The 22,860-nt window shown below is 36.8% G+C and overlaps 1 protein-coding gene across 3 annotated transcripts in view; it reads right to left on the minus strand.

The window, feature by feature from the left end:
* The window catches only part of LOC120424430 (kinesin-like protein KIF13B), a 59,689-nt gene that overhangs the window by 26,315 nt on the left and 10,514 nt on the right, over window positions 1-22,860 (minus strand). For all 3 annotated transcript variants that reach the window (XM_052709254.1, XM_052709255.1, XM_039588546.2), the window contains one exon: window positions 6,697-7,129. In XM_052709254.1, the coding sequence (XP_052565214.1) occupies window positions 6,697-7,129 (433 nt within the window). The remainder of the gene's footprint in view (window positions 1-6,696; window positions 7,130-22,860) is intronic.

The raw sequence follows: 22,860 nt of genomic DNA on the forward strand, positions 1-22,860 counted from the left end.
GATTGTAATATCGAGCCGTTTAAATTGTCAATCATGTCACTCGGTTCCCCTTTCGCCCTGCAGCGGATATTAACGGAAATGACCCGAGTTTGGGCCGACCCAGAAACAAGCCCGTAGCGATGGCCAAATCGGGAATTTTCTTCCGTTTTTGGTTGTATGCACAATGTATCGTGAATTGTTCTTTGCTGAAATAGGCGTGAATTATTGTTATAGCTTTCACTACCCCTATAGCAAGCTGGAACTGGTGCCAAGGAATCGGATCGAAGTGAAATATCAACATTTTTTTGAGCAGAGGTTCCCAACTTTGGTTCTGTCTGTTTTTTTTTTTTTTTTTTTTTTTTTGGGGAAAACATTTAAATAAACCTAAAAAAGTAAACTAGTTTTTAATGATAAAACTTAGACACATGATTTTGTTAGCATTGATTCCTGAGATTGTGTACTAAAGCGTCATGTTCTTGGATTTTTGAAGTTTCGTTGAAATGTATTTTTTTAACGTTGGCAAGCAGTCCCGGTTCCCCTTAAATTCAAGATGGTAAAAAGAATGCTGATATCTTATCTGAGAAAATAAACTCCTATCCAACATTGCACTTTCCTGGGGTCAACCGGGTTGTTTTACTGACCCGACTTGCCATAAATAAAAGTACACAATCACACAGACACACATGTGTGAAAAATCGTGTGCGACAGACAAGGCTGCGAAAAAAGGAAGGCTGAAACGATTTTCCGTCTCTCGGGAAATTCGCACCATTTTTCTTCTGCTTCATGTCCTGCCTGCCAGCAGTGTTACGACCCGACGGCCAAAGGTTGCCGCATCATGGTCCGCGTTAGTCCGGCGGGGACCGGCGACGACGAGGAAATCCCGTGTATATAGTGTTGTGACTATCCTTGTTCTTATTAGACACTCCTTTTTTCGCTGTTTTGTTTTCGCACCCCAACCGACCGTTCTGCATTAATGGAGGACGCGATATTCGCGTGTTTTCGCCGGGAAAACCACTGCTCTGAACCAATTGCGTGACGGAGATTTTTAGACCACCCTTGGTTCTATAACGCTAAAAGGTAACACTTATCCACTTGGCGGCGGCGACGGCGTGCGGGTTATAATTGGAACGGATTCATGTATCGTGGCGTGGGATTTGATTGAACACGGCCCGACACGTTCCATTGTCGGACTCATCAATCACACGGCCAAAGTTACAACTTTTCGGACGGAAATTTAATTTATTCGCCGTTCTCAAAACAAAGTTGAAGAAGAAGTTTTCCGAGTCGCTTCAAGTGTTTTCGGGTTGCTCGTTTCAAAGTCAAGAAAACTTTTGATTCAGTTTTATGGTCCTACTGTGGAACAGGCGGACGTCATACTGCCGAAAATGTTCATATGTTTAAGGAGGATGTCTTGTACAGCAATTAGCAACATGTAAAATGTAAATTTATGCAAATTGAAATCACTGCCAAAAATTAAACCGATGGACTTGTACTGCGAACAAAAAAGGTTCTTTAACACTAGAGTGGTTCAAATTAGACTTTTCACCATTCATTCAGGGCTGAATTTTATTATACTATCAGGGTGACCACTCCAATCCCATTTTCAAATTGCCTACATTTTCTCGACTTTTCCAGAAACTCAAATAATATCTAAATAATTCTTTACACAAAACAAAACACTCTATATCAACCATACAAAAAAAACTGAATTTTAGATGAATTTAAAAAATCAAACTATTTATAATTTTTGAATAAACAGAACCGACCGAGCCACGTAGCCCAGTGGTAACGCTTCCGCCTCGTAAGCGGTAGATCGGGGTTCAAATCCCGGCTCGGACCAACACAACTGGTGATCTTTTCCCTTCTGGAATCGATTGCTTAGTAAAGGGAAGGTAGTGTATCGTCACAAACTGGACCTTATCACGACACCTTAGGGAGGCGACCTATGGAATGTTAACATTAACCTTAACATGTTAACATTAAGTTGAGAATGAAACTGCCACTGAATCCGCTTTGTAAATGCCGGCCCCGATACTCTTCAAGGGTGTTCCGCTCAGGAACTGGGAAAGAAAAAAAAAAAAAAAATAAACAGAAACTTTACCACAAACTCCTAAAAAACACTTCAAAAATGAAAGCACTCATTAAATTTACCTAGAGTAGAAACATATACAATAAGTCTTTGAAAAAAAACCCAGGCTTAACAATACCTATAATTTCAATGTTTATTTTTTTTTTAATTTGCAGACGTATAGTTTTTGATACATCGTTTTAACTAAAAATGGCAAAAAGTTAAAGATAACTGAATTAAAAATTGTATTCTTAATTTAATTTTATTTCAAATCAAAGAACGCTTAAAACATGATTACTGTTATTTTTCTTTCAACGAATTATTTTTTTTTTTGCCAAGTACCAAGTTGAAAATTTTGATGTAGAATTTTTGAACCATTGTTGATTTTTCTAGATGTCAATATAGAGCGTCCAATTTCCCGGGGTTACAAAAATCCCGGGAAACGAGAAATTTTCAACAAATTTCCCGGGAAATCCCGGAATTCCCGGGAATTTAAAAAAATATTGATTTTTTTTCTAGTTTTGATTTTGATTGATATTTTACATAAAAATTATAGGGCAGCGATTTTAATGGTTAAAATAAGTGCGAGGTTAAATTGAGAGCTTGACAGCATTTAAAAAAAATCATACTACTTGAAGAAAATATGTTTATTTTTCTTAGTTTAAAGTTGTCTTTCAAATCACACAATAAATAAACAAATGATCTCAGGTATTTTTTGTTGAGAAATATTTTTAAATCAAAGTGTTTGGACAGTGAGTAAAATGAATTCATACTCAACAATCATAAGTTTTAAAAGCTGACTTCTGTGACCAGTTTGAGAGAGTGTTGGATTGAAAAAAAAAATCATGCAGAAATTATGTTTTTATGACAAATATATTTTCTTGAACAAGTCATACTAGGTCAGCCATGGTAGCACCGGTGCTCCATAACATTTTTTTTTTTTCAAAATATAATTTCTTTTTTTTCGATTTTTTTGGCGCAACAGAAGAGATGCGCACTTCGGTTTGGTGGTGCGCGGATAATACTATTGAACGTATTGAACATATCCTTTTTTATACAATTTGATCATGGTAAACAAAAACGTCTTAAAATCTCAATTTTGCTTTAGCGGAAAATATCACCAATTATTCCAAAGCTAACCTAAATTGTAATAGTTTATTTTCATTAAGCAAAATCGATTTTCAGCTATAAATGCTTCAAAATTTTTTTTGAATATTTTTGCAATTACCTAAATTAAACATTCTTGGATTTATGTTTTGGACCGGAGTGTAGCCAGATTGAAATAGTGAAAGTAAGTTACTAAAGAAAAATCACTCTCTCTGACGATTGTCCACGCTCCATACAAAAAAGATTACTATTCATGTTTAAGGATAATTCTAGAGTTCTTTTTCAAAACAATCAATATGTATAATAGGACTTTTTGAAAAAGAAAGCGAGAATTATCCAACGACAACAAATTTCATAAAAATATATCAAAATTTCAAATTTTAGTAGAAATTTTATTTTTGTAAAAATTGTGTTGCGAAAAAATACTATGAATAGTAATGAACTCAAATTTACCTAGCTTCAAATGACCAATTTCCAATTTCATTACAATGCAAAATTCCGCAGAATTCTTACTCATTTCATAAGCTCTCTCCAAAAACAAGCGAGTAAATCATGGGAAGAGTGCTTACTCACTGACCGCCGTTATCTACCATTTACTCATGGGGTGTTACTACAAAGCAAGAAAAGCAAAAAGCAACACACAAAAAATCGAACTTGTTAATTTCGTTCACCACCTTCGTCATCGTCCGTGGCCGCAGACCCCAAACTAAATGGTCTGCTGCTGCCGCTTGATCGCTACTAGACATAACGAGCTCTCCGCGAGAGAAGAAAGGAAACCTGAGCCACCATCATCAGCACCACCACCACCCACAACAACACCAGTGAGCAGTGTCTCGAAAATTTAGGTGAGTGGGTGGATGACTTGGCTGTAGCTTGCAGGGTTACTGCAGATGATTTGGACTTAGCTCTTCAAACCGAACTAATCTGATGAAATTTTCATGAAGATCTCAAATCCCAAAAAAATAATATTTTTGTTCGATTCGTCCAACATTGCTCAATATAGAATAGCTACATAAACTCCACAATAACAATAACAAGTTTTGTGTAGCATCAATCGAGAGAGAAGCAAAAAAAAGCTTTCAATACAAACGATGCGATGGTAATGATGACACCGAAGTGATATTTATTTACACACAACACCTGTCCCATCCTGCTGATCCTTGTTGGCTTTCGAGAGAAAGCCCAGAAGGCGCAACAATCCAAACAACAAAAAGTGTAAGTCATAAAGTCCGCCCCCTTCATGCCCACAGCACCTTTTTTGGGGGAGTTTTGGCCTTCTCTCACGCAAAAGGCGACATCTCAGAGGTTCAGGTACACGACGACAGAATATGATGACCTGCTGCACGCTACTTAGGCGCCACGAACGGCCTCCAGGCAAGGGGTTATCCGTTAGTAATTTACGACGATGTATTTGGTGGAGTAGTAGTAATTTAAAGTTGTTATCCTTCGGAAAGAACACGATAGCAGCAAGGTGTTGTAGAGTTATCGAAGCATAACTCAGAGATTCCATGTCAAACCGGCAGGATTCAAAAGTGCTAAAATTTGGCTCATTTTTCGCAAAAACCACTTTTTTCAAAAAATCATATCTCCGCGTCATTTCATCCGTTTTCAGCTGTCATAGACGTAAAAGAAAGGTGATTAGTTTGTTTATTTGAGAAAAATAGTAAGAAGTTTCAAAAATCCAGCTTAACATTTGAAAAAGTCGTATGAAAACTTAAAATGGTGTTTTGACCGTGTCTGAACTAAAGAGCCTATGTCAGAAAATATTGTTATCGGATTGAAAAGCTCAGTTTTTATTTTCAAAAAATCATATCTCGGAAACGTAAGGTTCAACATCGTCAATTTTTTCATGTATGATGTGAAATTTTCCGAGGAATCCGATAAAAATATTTTCAGACATAGGCTCATTGGTTCAGACACGGTCAAAACGCCATTTCAAGTTTTCATACGACTATTTCAAATGTTAAGCTAGATTTTTGAAACTTCTTACTATTTTTCTCAAATAGCCAAACTAATTACCTTTCTTTTGCGTCTTAGACAGCTAAAATCGGATGAAATGACGCGGAGATGATTTTTTGAAAAAAGTGGTTTTTGCGAAAAATTACGAAAATTGCCAATTTTCGAACCACCCTAGTATGATGTAGGTCACCCTAATGGCCAAACAAAACAAAATACGTGTCTAATTATTTTGGCCAAGGAACCCCAGAAAATTTTTGAGCCCGATCGGAGAACTTTTTTTTTGGTTTAGGCTCTTTTCAAATGGAATTGCTGTATATATATATTTAAAAACTTGGAAATGGAATTTCTGATCAATTTAAAATCTTCGGCAAACTATACAAATTGATAAGGAATATTTAAAAAAATACATCCATGAGAAAATATAACACATTTTTGTTGTGTTTTGAATTTTAGCACTATTTATGTCCCTCGACTCTGTCCAATGTCGAGGGAGAGCACAAAAATAATATTAAAAAAAACTGTAAAAAATGAATATACGAGCCATGGTTTCAACTTTTGAATGAACAAAGTGCTTTAAAATGCATTATACACCTATCCAGTTGTTTTGCAATCATTTGTTTCCAAGATATCTAAATATTGACGAAATTTTTTTTAAGGAAAAAAGTTTTTGTGGTGGCATTGGAATTTCATAAAAATTCAAAATATTTTTAATCCAGCCCAAACATGCTAAATATGATTATCAATGCAGAAAAATGCAATTTAGATTGTTTTCAGTTGATTTGACTTTTATTTTCATTAAAATTTTGAATTTTTTTGAAAAAATAGTTTGTCCTCTGATTTTTTGGACCAATTTTGAAGGGGCGACAATTTTGAAAGAACAAATGTTGAACAATATTGATAATAAAATAAATTGAATCAGCAAATATTTTGAATAAGATTTAGATAACGGAAAAATATCTTGAATGAACATTGATAAAAAAAATTGTTTGCACAGTTCTTTAGAAAAAAATATGTTCACATTGTTGTTTTGATTGCAATCGTTTTTTTTTTTCGCAGATTCTACAATTTTTATTTTTTTTTTAAATTATTGATTAGAGAAAAAATTAAGGGAAATTTCGAAAAAAAGGATTGCTAACTAATAAATAGAAACTATGGAGAATTTTTCTACTTGAAAGCTTGACAAAAAATTCCCTGAAATTGAATATCCAACTCAAAATAGTCTTCATTTGCTTGCTTCTTTCATGCCAGTAATATTTCCAACACGTAGAAGCCACGCATCGAGCAATACTCGTTATCGTTAGCCCCTTTGAAGCAAAGCAGAGCGAAAACACCTCACTTTCCACCCAAAAAAATGGAACCAAACCCCCAACCGGCAATAAGCCCTGGGTTGTCGGGACGGTCGAATGGTGAAGAAATTCAATCCACCCACCTTCAGAAAGAGGGAAAAAGTGTCGCAACATCAAACACGTGACAATCGGTGGTGGTTATCGATTACCAGCATACCACACGCGTCCGCGTAGTCGTCCAGGTGAAAGCAAAAAAAAAACTATAATGAGCTGCTGCTTTAGGGAAAGGACACCTACCATAAAGGACGTGACGGCCAGCTGGGACAACCCGTCCACGTACGGTCCCAGGACGTTGTGTTCCCGCACCTTCAGCGACTGCTTGCTGGTCTTCGGGTCGAGCAGGTCGTGCACCTTTTCGTTGTAGATCTCCATGTAGGACACCTCGACCTTGTAGTTCAGCTCGTCCGTCTGTTTGGCCGCGATCGACGCAAACAGTTCGTCGCACAGCCGCGGAATGATGCCCTTGTTCTCCTGGTTGCCCATCATCGTGTACGACTTGCCCGAGCCGGTCTGGCCGTACGCGAAGATACACGCGTTGTAGCCCTGGAACGCATTGTCCAGGATGTCCCGGCCGACGTCCTTGAAGACCAGCTCCTGCGAGGCGAAGTTCTCCGCCACCGGGTCCGTCGAGTAGAAGCAGTGATCGAACGCAAACATTTTTGGCGGTTTTCTGCACAGAGAGAGAAAGAAGAAAAAGCAGTGTTATAAAACTGTACATTCATTCATTCATTCGTAGTTGGTCAGGTGGGTAGCAAAAGCAAAAGTTAGGTTTTCTGGTTCGTCGGCGGTTGGTCAGTCAGGTCTACAAAAAGGAGGCTACACAAAAGTTGGGCAATACGCGAGCATTTCTGCGCGCTCGTTACGGTACTTGGATCAATTGCTGAAACGTTTCGTTCGTTGTTCCAGTGCATCGCCGTGTGGCTGCGCAGCGGTGACCGGCTTGTGGTGCGAGAGTCGGTCTGATGAGTTGGGTTTATTTTGTCTATTTAATGGAAGTTCTCACATGATTGACACTTTAAGGATTCTGTCCTATTTCCATCAAATTTAATAATTTTCTCTCACAGTAAAAAAATATGTAAATTTGGAAGGTGTAATTCTGGAAGGTTGAATATTTATCCTTTTATGATGTAATTTTACCCGAAAAACTGAAAAAGCGTTGCGCCTTTCAATTACGAAAATTTTGGTACCCAAACATGTATAGGTCATCGCTGAGATTTTAAAGTTATCGCAGTTTTAGTGAAAAAAGTTGATTTTTTGCCGCTGGGGAATCCGATAAAAATATTTCCAGACATATGCTTTTTCATCCAGACACCGTCAAAACGGCATTTCAAATTTTCATACGACTTTTTCATATGTTAGGCTAGATTTTTGAAACTTCTCACTATTTTTAAATTGAAAGGCCAACTTACCACCTTTCATTTGCGTATAAAACAGCTAAAATCGGTTGAACTCCTCACCATGAGTTATAAATTTTTGAAAAAAGTGGTTTTTGCGAAAATCGACGAAAATGGCAATTTTTCGGACCACCCTAACACGGCGTAGGTCACCCTAATGGCAAAACAAAATAAATACGGGTCTAATTATTTCAGCCAGGAAATTTCCAGAAAAATGTTGAGCCCGATCCGAGCACTTTTGTTTTTTTCCATGCTATTTTCGTGGGGAATTGCTGTATAAATTTCAACCGTCAAAAAAGTAAAATTGTAAAATACTGAAATTTAAATAGGCCGTTGTCAATATTCTGCAATAAATTTTTGTTGTTTTTAATTTAAATATACATTTGATCACTTGAAAACATTTTATTTTTGCCGAACTTTTCAGAAAATTTCTAAATATGGACATCATCTTTGATGTATATTGAGATAATTGAAAAAGAGGTTTTTGGAAAAAATACGAAAGCGCAAAGTGGTACCAAAACAGAAGGGGTGGTCCAATTTGGTTCAAAATCCTGATTCCTACATGTTTTGATAGTATCGATAGCTCCACCAAATTTGAGCCTGATCAGAGAAAGTGCATTTCGAGTGGTGTGCCAGTTGGCGCGAAATAACCCAATATATTATATATTCAATTTTCTCAGGTTTTCAAATATGCATATTCCTGCTAGCAGGTTTTTGTAGATTTATTTACATCGCAATTATTCAGCTATTCGCATTTTCTTACGCGGGTTTTAATTTTATATATATTTTTTAATTTAAAGTAAATATGATCAATTAGAGTGTTTCATCCAAACAAAAAAGTTCTCAGAATCAGGCAAACCGAGGTTCACCTAGTAGAGGATACCCATAGGGACTCTCATGCCAAATATCAGCCCATTTGGTTGAGAATTGGCCTGTCCCCAGCGGTTCAAAGTTTACATGTAAATTACTATGGGATTTTTATGCTTTTCGTTCAATCGTTCCTACAGGTCTGGGGACAACATGGATTCACTCGGAATAAAGACAGGTGTGTAGGGGATGGTCCAATGAACAAATTCCAGAAGGAATTAGGGTTGTCCATTCTGTCCCCAAGGTGCGCATTGGATCGACGTCCGGTGTCTTAAGAATCAAAGATTCACCCTTCAAATGTACGCATTGTCCTTAGTATGCTATGACGGCTAGCTGAAAATTACGACGCCCCATGTCAGACGGTGAACACGTGGCAGAGCATACACTCAAGTTTTGGCTCAGAAACATTCTTTAATGTAATAAAATTATAATTTTTGATGTTCCTGTAACAATTTGAACTATTCCAAATAACGTAACATGATGATTTAGTAATAATAATGCAATCGATGCTTCTGCACGTGTTCACCGTCTGACATGGTGCGTCGTAATTTTCAGCTAGCCGTCATAGCATACTAAGGACAACGCGTACATTTGAAGGGTGAATCGTTGATTCTGGAGACACCGGACGTCAATCCAATGCGCACCTTGGGGACAGAATGGACAACCCTAATTCCTTCTGGAATTTGTTCATTGGACCATCCCCTACACACCTGTCTTTATTCCGAGTGAATCCATGTTGTCCCCAGACCTGTAGGAACGATTGAACGAAAAGCATAAAAATCCCATAGTAATTTACATGTAAACTTTGAACCGCTGGGGACAGGCCAATTCTCAACCAAATGGGCTGATATTTGGCATGAGAGTCCCTATGGGTATCCTCTACTAGGGGAACCTCGGTTTGCCTGATTCTGAGAACTTTTTTGTTTGGATGAAACACTCTAATGATCATTCATTCACTATGTCTAAAAAAAGCCATTTTGCATAATTTGTTTTTCCAGCTTATTCATCCACCACGGGATGGTCAAACAAGAAATTTTCTGGTCGATTTGGTCTCTTTAGCAAAGTTGTAACTAGTGATAAGGACTTTTTAGAAAAAAGTCTCGTTTTTTTATTTAACTTATTAAAATTAAAAGTATAATTCTGTCTTCTTTTGACAAAGCTAATGCATGGAAAAATATAGAACAAAATATTTTTTATCAGAAAAATAGCGAAATTCCAATGAATTACTGGGTATGAATTTTCTGATCGATTTGACGTCTTCGAAAAGTTTTAGGTTATGACAGGTTATGACCAGGACCAGTACCAGAAAAAAGGTTACACTAAGAATAAATACTTTATTTTTGTATTAGGTTTTTGTCACAAATCTAGATTTTGACATTTTTTACCACTTTTGTGACCTATAGTGTTTGACGGATAAATTGTTTTGGTAGAAATTATGAAGTTGTGAAAAATAAGTATTTTTTTTAAAGTATCAAAAATATACTCTATTGAAGAAAAAATCTGAACATAATTTTTTAATTCAAAATTTGGCTAAAGAGTCATTTTCTGCAATTCAGTGATGACAAAGCAACTGCATTTGCAGCACAAAAATGAGACAGTTAAATATAAAAAAATGTTTATCTATGTCCATCCCTTAAAAAACATTTTCGAAAAGATACCCTACATTTTTTTATAAGTTGATTCCACCTTTTGATTGCTGAGACATGGCTATGTAAAAAATGAAATTTGGAAAATGTAAGAAGTTGCTCAAAATTGATGAAAATTGTGTTTTCGAATTTTGATGATATTTTTTGACCAAATTTTCTAATTAATCAATTTTTTGAAATGAAAATAATATTCTTATTCAATTCTTCCAAAACATTTATAATAATTAAAAAAAAATCGATTATCTTTCCATCTCTATGAGTCAACCGTGGATTAACTTAAACCCCGCTGCGCGGCCTTCTTATTCAAACTTGAGTTGTGGCCCGGCTGATCATCGTCCTCATAAGTCAGCCAATCGCCAAACCAGCCACTGTCAATGCATCGCCATCACAAATGTATAGCGAACTAACGACTTGTGCTCAGTGCTCGATTATTTAATAAATTACCCGACTTATCCCTCTACTGATCATTACGAAAGAAATATTTAACTCGTGTTCAAAAGGAAGATTTTGTGCAATTTTGTTTTACAAAAAAAACAATTTCACTTGTTTTATATTTAAATTTTTTTATACTTGTTTTGTTATATTGATTTTTTTATAGATTATTTGTTTTGATTAACCTAACCCCGCCCGTGTGGATCAATCGGACCGCGCACTGGACTCACAATCCAGAGGTCGCCGGTTCGAATCCCGCGGTGGGCAGTCTAAAATTCTTTGTGTAAATATGAGTACTCGGCGCCGTCGCTCCGTGCCATACTTTCATACACTTAGGAGCCCAGGGCGGCGAAGTCCTTGTAGATAAAAGGAAGACACTAGTGGTTGGTACTAGCAATGGTGGCCGACAGCTATAAAGTCAACTTCGTTTTTTTTTTTGTTTTGATTAATTGGTCGCCAGACATTGGACATTGAAGTCCGTCAGAAGCGTGTTTTAAAGATGTTGAGGGTTGAGTGAAAATTAGTACGAGCTTATCGCTTGAAATCAATAACCCTGTGGAGACTTTCACGCCAACCCCGCGGGGTCATCGAATTGCCAACGGTCTGAGTTCAGTTGCGAGAAGGACATCACTCATCATGCTGTAAAGCAGTCAGAACAGTTCTTGAAGAGAGAGGCGGCGGACATTGACTAACAACAAGGCGGCGTTTGTGCCTGTTGTGGCTGTTAAGTACAATGTTCAACATTTATTAATTGTTGGTGGTGCAATCGATGTGAGAGTGCGTTCGCTGGTTTGTGTTTTACTTTGCTACGCACTAATGATCAAGAGTTGCGAAAAAGTGGCAACTCGTATATTTATTGCTGTAATCAACTTCTTTTTTCTTTCAATTTTGGGAACGACTTGGCATCTTCAAGACAAATAAACGGTTTAATTTTAGTCTAGAAAACAAGATTTAATCAAGCCTTTCCAACCAGGATCACCACACATCCCCTTTTCAGAAGCATTACGAGCTAGTCCCAAGATCCGGTGGGCAAATAAAAATCCCGAAGCAAGGTCTGATTAAAATTTACGCTTCTTGGAATAACAATTTCCATCCCGAGACCACGGGACCGGTGTACATGGCCCGACGACCGTAAAGGAAATTGCTAGCCAAAATTGAGCAATCCAAACTGTGAAGTTGAACATGTGTGTTTGTGTGCCGTAGTGTGAGCTTAACTGCAAACACTGACTGATAGTGGCAGGTCAGCAGACCTGAATTTCACCGGAATGAAAGCACCAGACACACAAACAAGGAGAGAGTGCCACATACAGCACACACACACACACACACACACACACACACACACACACACACACACACACACACACACACACACACACACACACACACACACACACACACACACACACACACACATAAAAACAAACATAAACTTGTCCATTGATGGACACAAAAGCGGTTGTGCCCCAACGATTTTGACCTTGTCTAATGAAGACGGAGTACTGTTCGGAGCCTAAAAGTTCTTCTGAAGTTTGGAGCACCAGCTGTGACGACGTCCAAATTGAAAGTTTCTACATCGATGTGATGTTATTGGGAGGTAAAATTAGGCCAACGGTGAAATAAAGTCGAGCAATGTAGGGTGCTCTTATCAGTCACTTGAACCAACTGACTGCAACGACACCGACCCGTACCACCATATCGAAATATTGCCAGTTCCGAGGTACAATTCCGTGAACCACGAGCGATAGACATTTTTGTAAACTGGCACATTATTGATGAAATTGACTCAATTCAGACGTATTTATAGCTTCTGAGAGGTATATTTGTGCTAATTAGTGCTAATGCGCCAGAAGTTACTTTTTTTTGTTTACTTTACAGATGCGCGTGCCTGTAAGTATTTGTAGTCGGATCGATGGATCAAATAGGTGAATATGGAAAACGCACATTTCATGGAAACAAAAATTTTCCAACCTGAAATATGTTCTTCTATGAATAGAGTATAGACACTAGACAGTTCCCTGTAAGTAAAAATCGAATCGATATTCCAGCCTCGAAGCTATAATCACATGGAAAAAGTCTCCGATAAACAGTCCAATCCAACAAACACACACAACTAGAGCAAAAAAAAACATCCAAAGGACTCCAAAGTCCAGAGCAGCGAGAAAAAAAAACAGCAGTCCAAATCGACGACAAACACTCGTGCCAAGCGAAACCAAAGGACCAGCAACGCTCCAGACACGGTGGCATCGGAAATGGAACCTCATTTCCGTCCGGTTGTGTCTCCTGACCCGGTTCCACATTCCAGTCCCCCACCCATCCTTGGTAGACTCCTCGTCGTCCAAACTGCTGCTGCTGCTACACTGTCAGTACACAGCATTCGATTGCCGCTCGATTACCTAATAATTGCCGAGCTTTTTCTTCTTCTTCTTTTTTTTTCATTGGTCTCTTGCTTCAGTTCAGTTCATGCAACTTCTTCGACTACATTTAGTTGCTGGTGGTTGTGGTGCTGCTGCTGCACTTGGAGTCAAGAGCCAAAACAGCCATCCCTGTAACCTGCTCGGCTCGCGTTCACCTACATTACGCGAGGTTTATCTACCACACCAAGTCCTCAGTCCAGCACGCGGTTGGTCTAGCGAGCGCTGGGTTGTCATAAGGGGGCAGTGGTTCTTTGCCTTTGAAAAGAGCATTTTAAAGATCCTTTTCATCTACACGCTATTGATATCCGATGCGGAAACCAACTAGAATAAGGTTTTTCATATCAATAAAAAAAAATTAAAAATACGCATTTTGAAATTTCATACAATTCGCGATCAATTTGCCTTATTTGTGATCTTCGTTAAAATTGTTCAGCACCAAATTTCTCGTGTTGCAAAATAAAAACGAAAGCTTTTCTACATGCAAATTTGAGCAGGGCCATATTTTGACCCAAAAGAAGCCTACTCTCATTGAAAACTCAAAACTATAAAAACATGTTTTTTATTGATTTTCATACATAGCCAAAAACTTAAAACCCCTAGGCCAATAGTTTCTCCTGTATGAATTTTGCTCAAATTCAAATCGGCCACATAAATGTACAGATCGATCCACGGACTTTTTAAAATATTTTCATCAGTTTCTGTTGATGTCGCATTTTTTACACACGCTTTTAAAGGTAACGCTTCCGCCTCGTAAGCGGTAGATCGGGGTTCAAATCCCGACTCGGACCAACACAACTGGTGATCTTTTCCCTTCTGGAATCGATTGCTTAGTACACCCAACTGGCAGTCGCATGATTGTGATGCATGGCGGCATGAAAGTATATCAGAATCTGCATGAAATCTGTCCTCATGCATTTTTTGCGATATAGGAGTATGACATTTTTGCCCGTTACCGACAATTATCGACATTACCGACGGCTTTTTGGTTGTATTTCACAAAAAAAAACACTTAGCAGAACGAGGATTGAACCACCAACTTCTTGGTTATTGATCCGACACGCTACCACCGCGCCATGGACGCTAGATGAAAAGTGAGTGAAAGAGCACCAACATATGCTTCTCTTTGGAGTGTTGCTCGGGGATGGGTCAGCATTATATGTGTTGGTGAGAACTGTAGATCGCTGAAATTTTTACACGCGGGCAAAAATGATCTACGGGCTTGCTGCAAAAAATGTAATAAAATATGACATTTTCTGCAGCAAATCCAATGTTGCAGATTTTGAGATATATTTTTCCTTTGGGTGTAAAGGGAAGGTAGTGTATCGTCACAAACTGGACCTTATCACGACGACACCTTAGGGAGGCGACCTATGGAATGTTAACAATAACCTTAACATGTTAACATTAGTTGAGTGAAAAACTGCCACTGAATCCGCTTTGTAAATGCCGGCCCCGATACTCTTCATGGGTGTTCCCCTCAGGAACTGGGAAAGATTTACTTTACTACTTTAAGTAAAGGTCCACAAAAAGAGAGATTTTGAATCTTCCAAAATTCAACTATTGAATATTTTTTCTTAATATAATTTTCTTGTGTGAATTATTTGAAACTCTCAAAAATTCCGGATTACATAGGAACAGATGTAAGTTTTACCTTGCCAACGTAATTTTAATCAGTGTGCTTGTCTGTTTGTGATTTAAAATCAACAATTTTTTCTGACACAAAAACTTTCAGAAGGAATAATTTTTCCAAATAAAATTTTCTTGTGTGAATTATTTGAACCTCTCAAAAGTTCCAAAAAAAAACAAATTACATAAAAACAGATGTAAATTTTACCTTGCCAACAGAATTTTAATCAGTTTGCTTGTCTGTTTGTGATTTAAAATTCATACGAAAAAATTGAAAATCTATACGAAAATTGTCGTCGCTTGATACCATATTGCAAATTATAAAAAAATAATATTAAAAAATAATATAAAAAATAATATTAAAAAATAATATAAAAAATAATATTAAAAAAACATTATTTAAAAAAAAATGAAAATATATATACAAAAATTTGCGTCATTTGATACCCATTTTTTAAATAGAGAAAATTTTAGTAATTAAAAAATAAGGTATTTTGTAGAAATTTTTGGGTACTGATAATTTGTAATTTTTATCAAAAATATAGTTTTATAAAAAGCTTTCAAAGTCGGGTAGTTTAAAAAAAAGGTTTATTTTGTTATCAAAAAAGTGTCCACGTGGTTTATGGATGGTCGCTAAGAAGATGTTGCCACTAGAGCGTCCAATTTCCCGGAAAAAAAACTAAATTCCCGGAAAACGGGATTTTTTTTTTTTTTTTTGAAAGTTGTCCCGAACCTGGTTTTGATGTATAGAATAGCAACTTAAATGGGTAAAAAAAAGTGTCCACGTGGTTTATGGATGGTCCCTAAGAAGATGTTGCCACTAGAGCGTCCAATTTCCCGGGAATACGAAATTCCCGGGAAACGGGAAATTTATAGCAAATTTCCCGGGAAATTTGATTTTTTTTGAAAATTGTTCTGATCCTGTTTCTGATGTATAGAATAGCAACTTAAATGGGCAAAATAAGTGTGAGGATCAATTAATGACTGCTTGTAAAAAAAAAACATATAACTTCAAGAAAATATAAAAATTTCTAAATTTATAAGCTTTCTTCCAATTCTTACAAAATATCAATAAAATATGATATTTTTTTTGTTTTGTTAAGAAGTATGAATTATTTTTTTAATCGCAGTGTTTTTACAGTTATTTAAATGAATCCATGCTAAAAAACCATGAAATTGCTTTTAAATTTGTCTCTATAAACGGTTTGAGAAAATATGATAAATAATAATATTGGTAACTAAGTTGAAATAAAAAAAAACCTGCAGAAATTATGTTTTTAATGGCACATATTTTTCTAGAATAAATCGTTTTGAGCTCATGAATAAATAGATAAACAATGAATTTACCTTAAAAACTCAATTTTTCACTTAAAAACCATTTTTATGCGATAACATTTCAAAGTTATTGGAGCGAGTTTTTTGATTATTTTTGCAATTTTGTGATATAAGACGAAGCAGATTTTTAATAGTAGTTTATGCAACAAGTTGCAAAAAGAGGATTTTTTCAGCACGAGTCGTACATTTATCCAACGAGGTTCACCGAGTTGGATAAATACGAAGAGTGCTGAAAAAATCAAGTTTTGCAACAAGTTCCATACAACATTTTTTGCAATTCCGAAAAACACCCATTGAGTGAAATTTTAAGTCAAATTTTCATGTATTTTGTCAATAAATCGTTTAAATCAAAAAAATGTTGAAAAGTGTTACTTTTCGAAACAAGTGCTGAAAAGTTCAACTTTTCAGCACCCATTTCAGTGCTGAAAAGTAGAACTTTTCAGCATTTATTTTGAAAAAATGTTTCTATTCGATTCTGTTATTTTTGGTACAGAAAAGTAGGCTATTTCGTCGTTCAAGAATGACAGGAAAAGTAAGTAGTTTCACGACGGAATTGCAAAAATATTTTTTTAATCTATAGCAAAAAAAGTATTTTAGTAATTTCATATTCATTATCTTGCACCCTTTGTAGTTCTAGTACTCTACAAATTTTAAACTTTTAACTGAAATTTCTCGAACACTTTGGACAAATTAACCTAATTCTTCTTGCACAACCCTCTTTGAGACATATTTAATGATACCAATTAAATTTTCATCAAATTTGGTCAGGGAAAACATAAACGAAAAAAAAACTCAATTTTGATTTTGGCGCGAAGAGGTATCTTATTATCGAATGATAGAACAACCATTATCGTTTAAAAAACTTACCAAAATTTTAATTGTTAATTTTCATTCCATAACATAGTAATTTTTGTTGAACAACAAATAAACAAGATCTATTCTCAGTTGTGAATACTCCAGAAATTAATATCTTCTTAAATAAACCATGACATGAAATTTACAGACGAACTGATAACTTAAATAGGAACAATAAATTGAATTTTATTAAACCAAATTGGGTTAATTCATTTTTTTTGCACATTTAGTTACAAAATAGTTAAGAGAATTTGTATGTCCGCCTGAATTTCGGGAATTTCCGGGAAATGGGTAAAATATGTTTTCGGATATCCCGGGAATTCCCGGGACGGGAAATTGGAAGCTCTATTTGCCACCCATGTGTCAATGAGCAATGTATCAATTTTCTCTGAATAAAATCCACAAAATTAGTTTTTGTTTTGTTTTTTAGACTGGGAACCTCTGCCACAACCATGCTGGTTGCCCCACACAGAACTGGCTTTATCGGCTCGTCGCCGCGTCCACCTGACGGCGGCGATAAGGCGGTTTCGCGGAAAGCCGGTTCTCGCAGATGCACCACCTTCTTGTTTTTTTTTCTGTTCATTCACAGTGCTCACATACCGCATGCCACTGATTTCTGGACGGGTTTGTATTTTTAAACGAAATGATGGACTCGTGCCAATTTCGAATAAATAATTGCTATTTTGGTCAAGGCTTTCTCTACTGGATCCACAGTGCGGGTGGTGGACTCTGTTGTTCTTGCACGGCATAGGAGGAGAGTCGGTTTTTTCCCCAGTGACATACTGACAAGGTTCTTTTTCCTCACAGGACTTGGAAAAAAGAAGGAATCAAGGAAGTAACTTGGCAGAAGCCATTAGCACAGGGGGAGTTACGTGAGCCATACAATACACTTGTGCTACTGGTTTTGGTAATTCTTTCCGTCGTTTATGACATTCTAAAGGTTGACTGGAGCGCTGTCTGATCCGATGGACGGTTCCGTCGTCACATTCGTTAAAAGTTTCGGACTCGGCCTTTGCCATATAGTCATGAAGTCAAGGAAAAAAAACTGTGGCTGTGAAAGGCTGAAAGGGGAATATTTTAAGGCTTTAGCTATTGCCACCAGGGATGGATTGGACACTTTGTCGGGTTTACTTTGGGGCTAGTGATGATGACGACGATGACAATGACTATGATGATGATGGTGTGATCGCGTGGGTTGAGACTGCAGTCCCGTGGCCAAACGGGCGCTAACGAGATACTAATTGAAGTGGGCTGCTCATCTAAAAGTCAAGAAGGGTTAAGATTCTTCACGTGTAGTGATTTGAGAGCTTATTTTTTACTTTTATCGACCACGAGTTTAACTTGTACAAATATTTAACAAGTCTTTCGAGTTGAGGTCGTTATCTAATCAACTCAACGACGAGAACGCATGTTTAATATTTGACAAAGTGCTACCTCCAAGTTGTTCCGAGTTACAAAGAAGCAGTCGTACATCACAAACATATCCGAAACAAATCATCCCATTCATTTCAAGCCCTTCTGTCGCCATCGCAAGGCTCGATAGCTCAATATCTGAAATATTACCCCACCGAAAAGTTGTTACTATATTGGCAGCCTTCACAAAAAAAAAAACATTAAGTAAAAGCTACCTGGTGCTGGTGCTATACTTATGTACCGAAAAAGCTAATATCACCAGGTTGTGTACGATGAGTCGACCCGTTAACAGAGATCGAGAGAAAGAAAGAGAAAAAAAACTGACTTTTTTCTGTTGCTTCCGAATTTCAAAAACGAAACGAAGCCAAACCAACTAACCGAACAATAAATATCCTATCATATAATAAATAAAAAAGCATGCAACATTTCATTATCGTGCCCGAGCTTGACTCGAGCTGAGCTCAGTGGCTGCTGGCCCAGAAAGGAACGAGCAAATACACACACTCACAACAACAACAAAAAATCCTACTACAAAACTCATAACGCTTTTGCCTTGGAATGAATAAATTTCCCTTCGGAAGTTTTGGGGTGAAAAGAGAAGCCGCCGCCGGAGTGGCAGCCCCAGAACCAATATTTTAGGACCGGGTCATTCACACACGCACACAGTGATCGAGAACGGAGGCGGAAGCCCCCGAAAATCAATTTGACGAACGGAGAATGTGCGGGATTTCTGTTTTTTCCTATTTGGTTGATTGTTTGGAGGGGGGTGACTTTGGGAAACCTGTTACATTTTTTTGTTATATAAAATTGGAATAGGTAGATTGTGTTTCATTTCCAATTAATAAATCTATTTTCTTTATGAGGTATTGACAACATTTAAAAAAAATCGAAAGGACGCAAAAGCCTTTTCAAAACAAAGCTATTTTGATCAGCATGCAAAATAAAAACATCTCCAAAAACGGTTGACATCTCAACTGCAAAACAAAGAAGTTTTGTTTTATTTATAAGAAAACTACAAATTAGTGTCACGGTAGTCATTTTATAAACTTTCACGTAAAATTCACAATGTTTGAAATAAGGAAACTAAAATCATGTTAATATTTTCAGTTTTTGACGTTTCTATTTTCTGACATAAAAAGTAATCAAAGATAAATATCTAACATTTTTTATCACTTTTTATACCATTACGATTTTTATAAATGAAATATTCTTTTCTCAGATTTCCATCTCAGCGACCTTTGTGGCAAAACGGTATTTAGCTATCTCGATGTAGACAAATTCGATTGTTCCGACAATTAGCAAAATGATGAAAATCCAACGCGGCTCTGCCGAGTGAGATAAATATGACAATTGCTGAAAAAACGAGTTTTAAAACGAATTGCATACAGCATTATATGCAATTCCAAAAATCACCTTTGAAGCAGATTTTTCAGTGGAACACAAACACAAACCACATTTCAAGCAGATCGGAATCATCTTGAAACTGGAACAACCCCAAAATTCTCCTTCATTTTTACAAAATTTAACATAAAAACAATTATTTAAACAGTTTCATTGTTCAAGTAATCATCAAATGGATCATTCAAAAGTTACGTCACATTGTAAATATAAACAATTCTCAAAATTTGTAATTATTAAAACTGATGACTCACAACTGTCTAAAAATCATCAACGTTCATAAAAAACTCTCATAATAAAAAAAAACTTTTAGAAAAAAATAATATTTTGATTCAAAAATCTCGCATACCATGAGCCTTCAAAGCCTTGAAACGCTGGTGCGATTTTGACAGTTTGAGCTGGTGTGAAAACGGCGACAGACCTCGCACCACGCAGCTTCGGATAATCGAAATTTGGATAATCGCGGATTCGGATACTCGAGTTTGGACTACATTAGAAATAAGATATTTTTTAGAAAATTATTTTAAAAAAATAAAAAAAAATATAAAAATTTAAACTACAAGCCTAGGTTTCAACTAGGCCGTTGACATGAAATTGACAGTTGGTTGAAATGAATAAAATCAAGTAAGGTTCTGTCATTGTTTTTTTTTTTTGTAGATTTTCAAAACATTGGTGCCCAAAATTTAAGAAAATGTATACTTCCGCTTGAATTTCGGGAATTCCCGGTAAATTTACAAATTTCCCGGGAAACGGGAAATATATTTTTTCGGTAATTCCCGGGAAACATTTGGATGAAAAAAGTGTTTTAAAATGCATTTTATACGCGTCCAGTTGCTTGCCAATCATTTGTTTTCAGAATATTTTCGCAAAAAAAAATCTTTTCGTGGGACTGTACATTGGCATTTCATGAAATTTTAAAATGTCTCCAAAGGAGTTCAAACATGCTAAATATGATTATAAACGCATGAAAATGAATTTTAACTGGGTTTCAGTTGATAATTTTCATTAAAATTTTAAAGTTTTTCAAAAAATATTTTTTTACCCCCTGATTATTCAGGCCGACTTTGAAGGGGGGGCGACATAAAAGAAAATTTTAAGGTGTTTTATTATTAATGAAAATAGTTGGTCAAATACGTTTTTTTTTTTTCAAAAATAAGACAAGAGAAGTCATTTAGCACAAACAATTATCGACGGATTGTCCTGAGTCTAAAACATTATTTGCTGAAAAATTTAGTTACTTAAATTTGTTCGTAGTTAAAATAGCAACTCTTTTAGGTAATCCATGATTAAGTCATTAGTTTGGACAAAAAATAATCCATCAATTGATAGATTCGGCTTGATCTGACACAGACCAGTGGACAGCATGAGAACCAATCGAGATTCAAATTCGGTCCATATTTGTAGCCCAATTAGAATGTTCATTTGAAGAATGATTTGTAAATGTATAGCACAAAAATATATCCTTCAAAAAGCAAAAAATACCAATTTATTAATTAATTCACGCGGTTTTGATTCCCCCACAATATCATCTAAAAGCTACCATTTTTTTCCACAATAACCTGAAAACAATTCCCAAGCGACCACTGTTCGCCCTCTTATCCACCGCACCGCATATTCTCTCACGAACCGGGCGGTTTCGTGGCCACCGTCGTCATTTTTTTTGAAATTAAATATGTCTTTATTGAACTTTCTTATAATAATTACATTTCTTTTACATGCTAAGTGGTATGGCCTAATGCTCTTCATCTTTGTTATATTTTTCGTTTTATTATTAACTGATCATATTTATTTTATTTACTTCAAATTGTTTTACATATTTGCATTGAATTGAATACACTTGGGTAAAAAAGAAAAAAAAATCACTTTAACAACTAATCCTAACTTAAAACTAAAAAAAAATTGATCCATTGAAATATTCAAAATCACTAGAACGAGTAAACTACGAACTGTATTTTAAGATGAATGCTCCAAGAGTTCTTACTTGTTCCTGGCAAGTTTTGCAACCACGCAGTGTTGTTGTCATCTCGATGAAAATGTTCAAAAGTTCTTGTGGTGAAAACAGGTCACTACTGCCTTCGCCCGTTGATGTTGGTTGGTTTTCCCTCGGTTGCTGACTGAAGCCTGGAGGTGTTGTATTCTCTGCAACTCTTTGCCGCTGATTCAACGGCAATGGCTGCAGATTTGGAACCACTCGAACAGATCCCGCTCCAGGTGACGCCAAAGCAGGAAAATCCACGTCCGTGTATGCTGGTGGTGTTTTGCGACGATTTGGTTGGTGCCTCGTCGTCGCTTGCTGGCGAATTTTTACAAACTCAGCACGTTTTGGGCAGCTTCGATTCTTGGTAGAATGGTCGCCGCCGCAATTGAAGCATTTCGCTTCGATGTTCTCGTTGATTGTTTCGCAAGCTTGAGTTTTGTGCTCACCTCCGCAGGTTGCACAACGACTCTTGATGAAACAGTTCCTTCCACCATGTCCAAACTGCAAACAGTTCGAACATTGTGTCACGTCACGGTGCACTGGACGATAACGTTCCCAAGTCACGATGATGTTGAAAATAGCCCGAACTGCTTTCAGCTCAGACGGCGTTGTCGATCCTTTCTCGAGATGAACCAGGTACAGTTGATCACGATACTTGATGTCCTTGTTGTGTCTCGTCATCTTGAAGACTTCGATCACGTTCAACTTAAGAGTTTTGAGCTCTTCTTTCAGCACACTCACATCCATGTCGTACAGGCCTCGGAGGACCTGTTTCATGGGGCGTTTACCTGGATCGTCGTGGCTGTAGTATTCAATCTTTGTGTTGTTCAGGAAATCCCGAACGTAGTTGTAATCCTTTCTGGTAGGTAGCAGAATTTTGAGTCCATCAGCACACAAGCGAATGGAAGCTCGTAAAGCACCAGATTTGATAAACCCGGTCAGCCACTTTCGCACCGAATCCGATGACGATGTTTTCACAAAAATGGGCGGCAACTTTTCCCGTCGTTCAACTTCTTCTTTCTCGCTCACGTCCACAGGGA

This window comes from Culex pipiens, chromosome 3, assembly GCF_016801865.2.
Source record: "Culex pipiens pallens isolate TS chromosome 3, TS_CPP_V2, whole genome shotgun sequence".
NCBI lineage: Eukaryota > Metazoa > Arthropoda > Insecta > Diptera > Culicidae > Culex > Culex pipiens.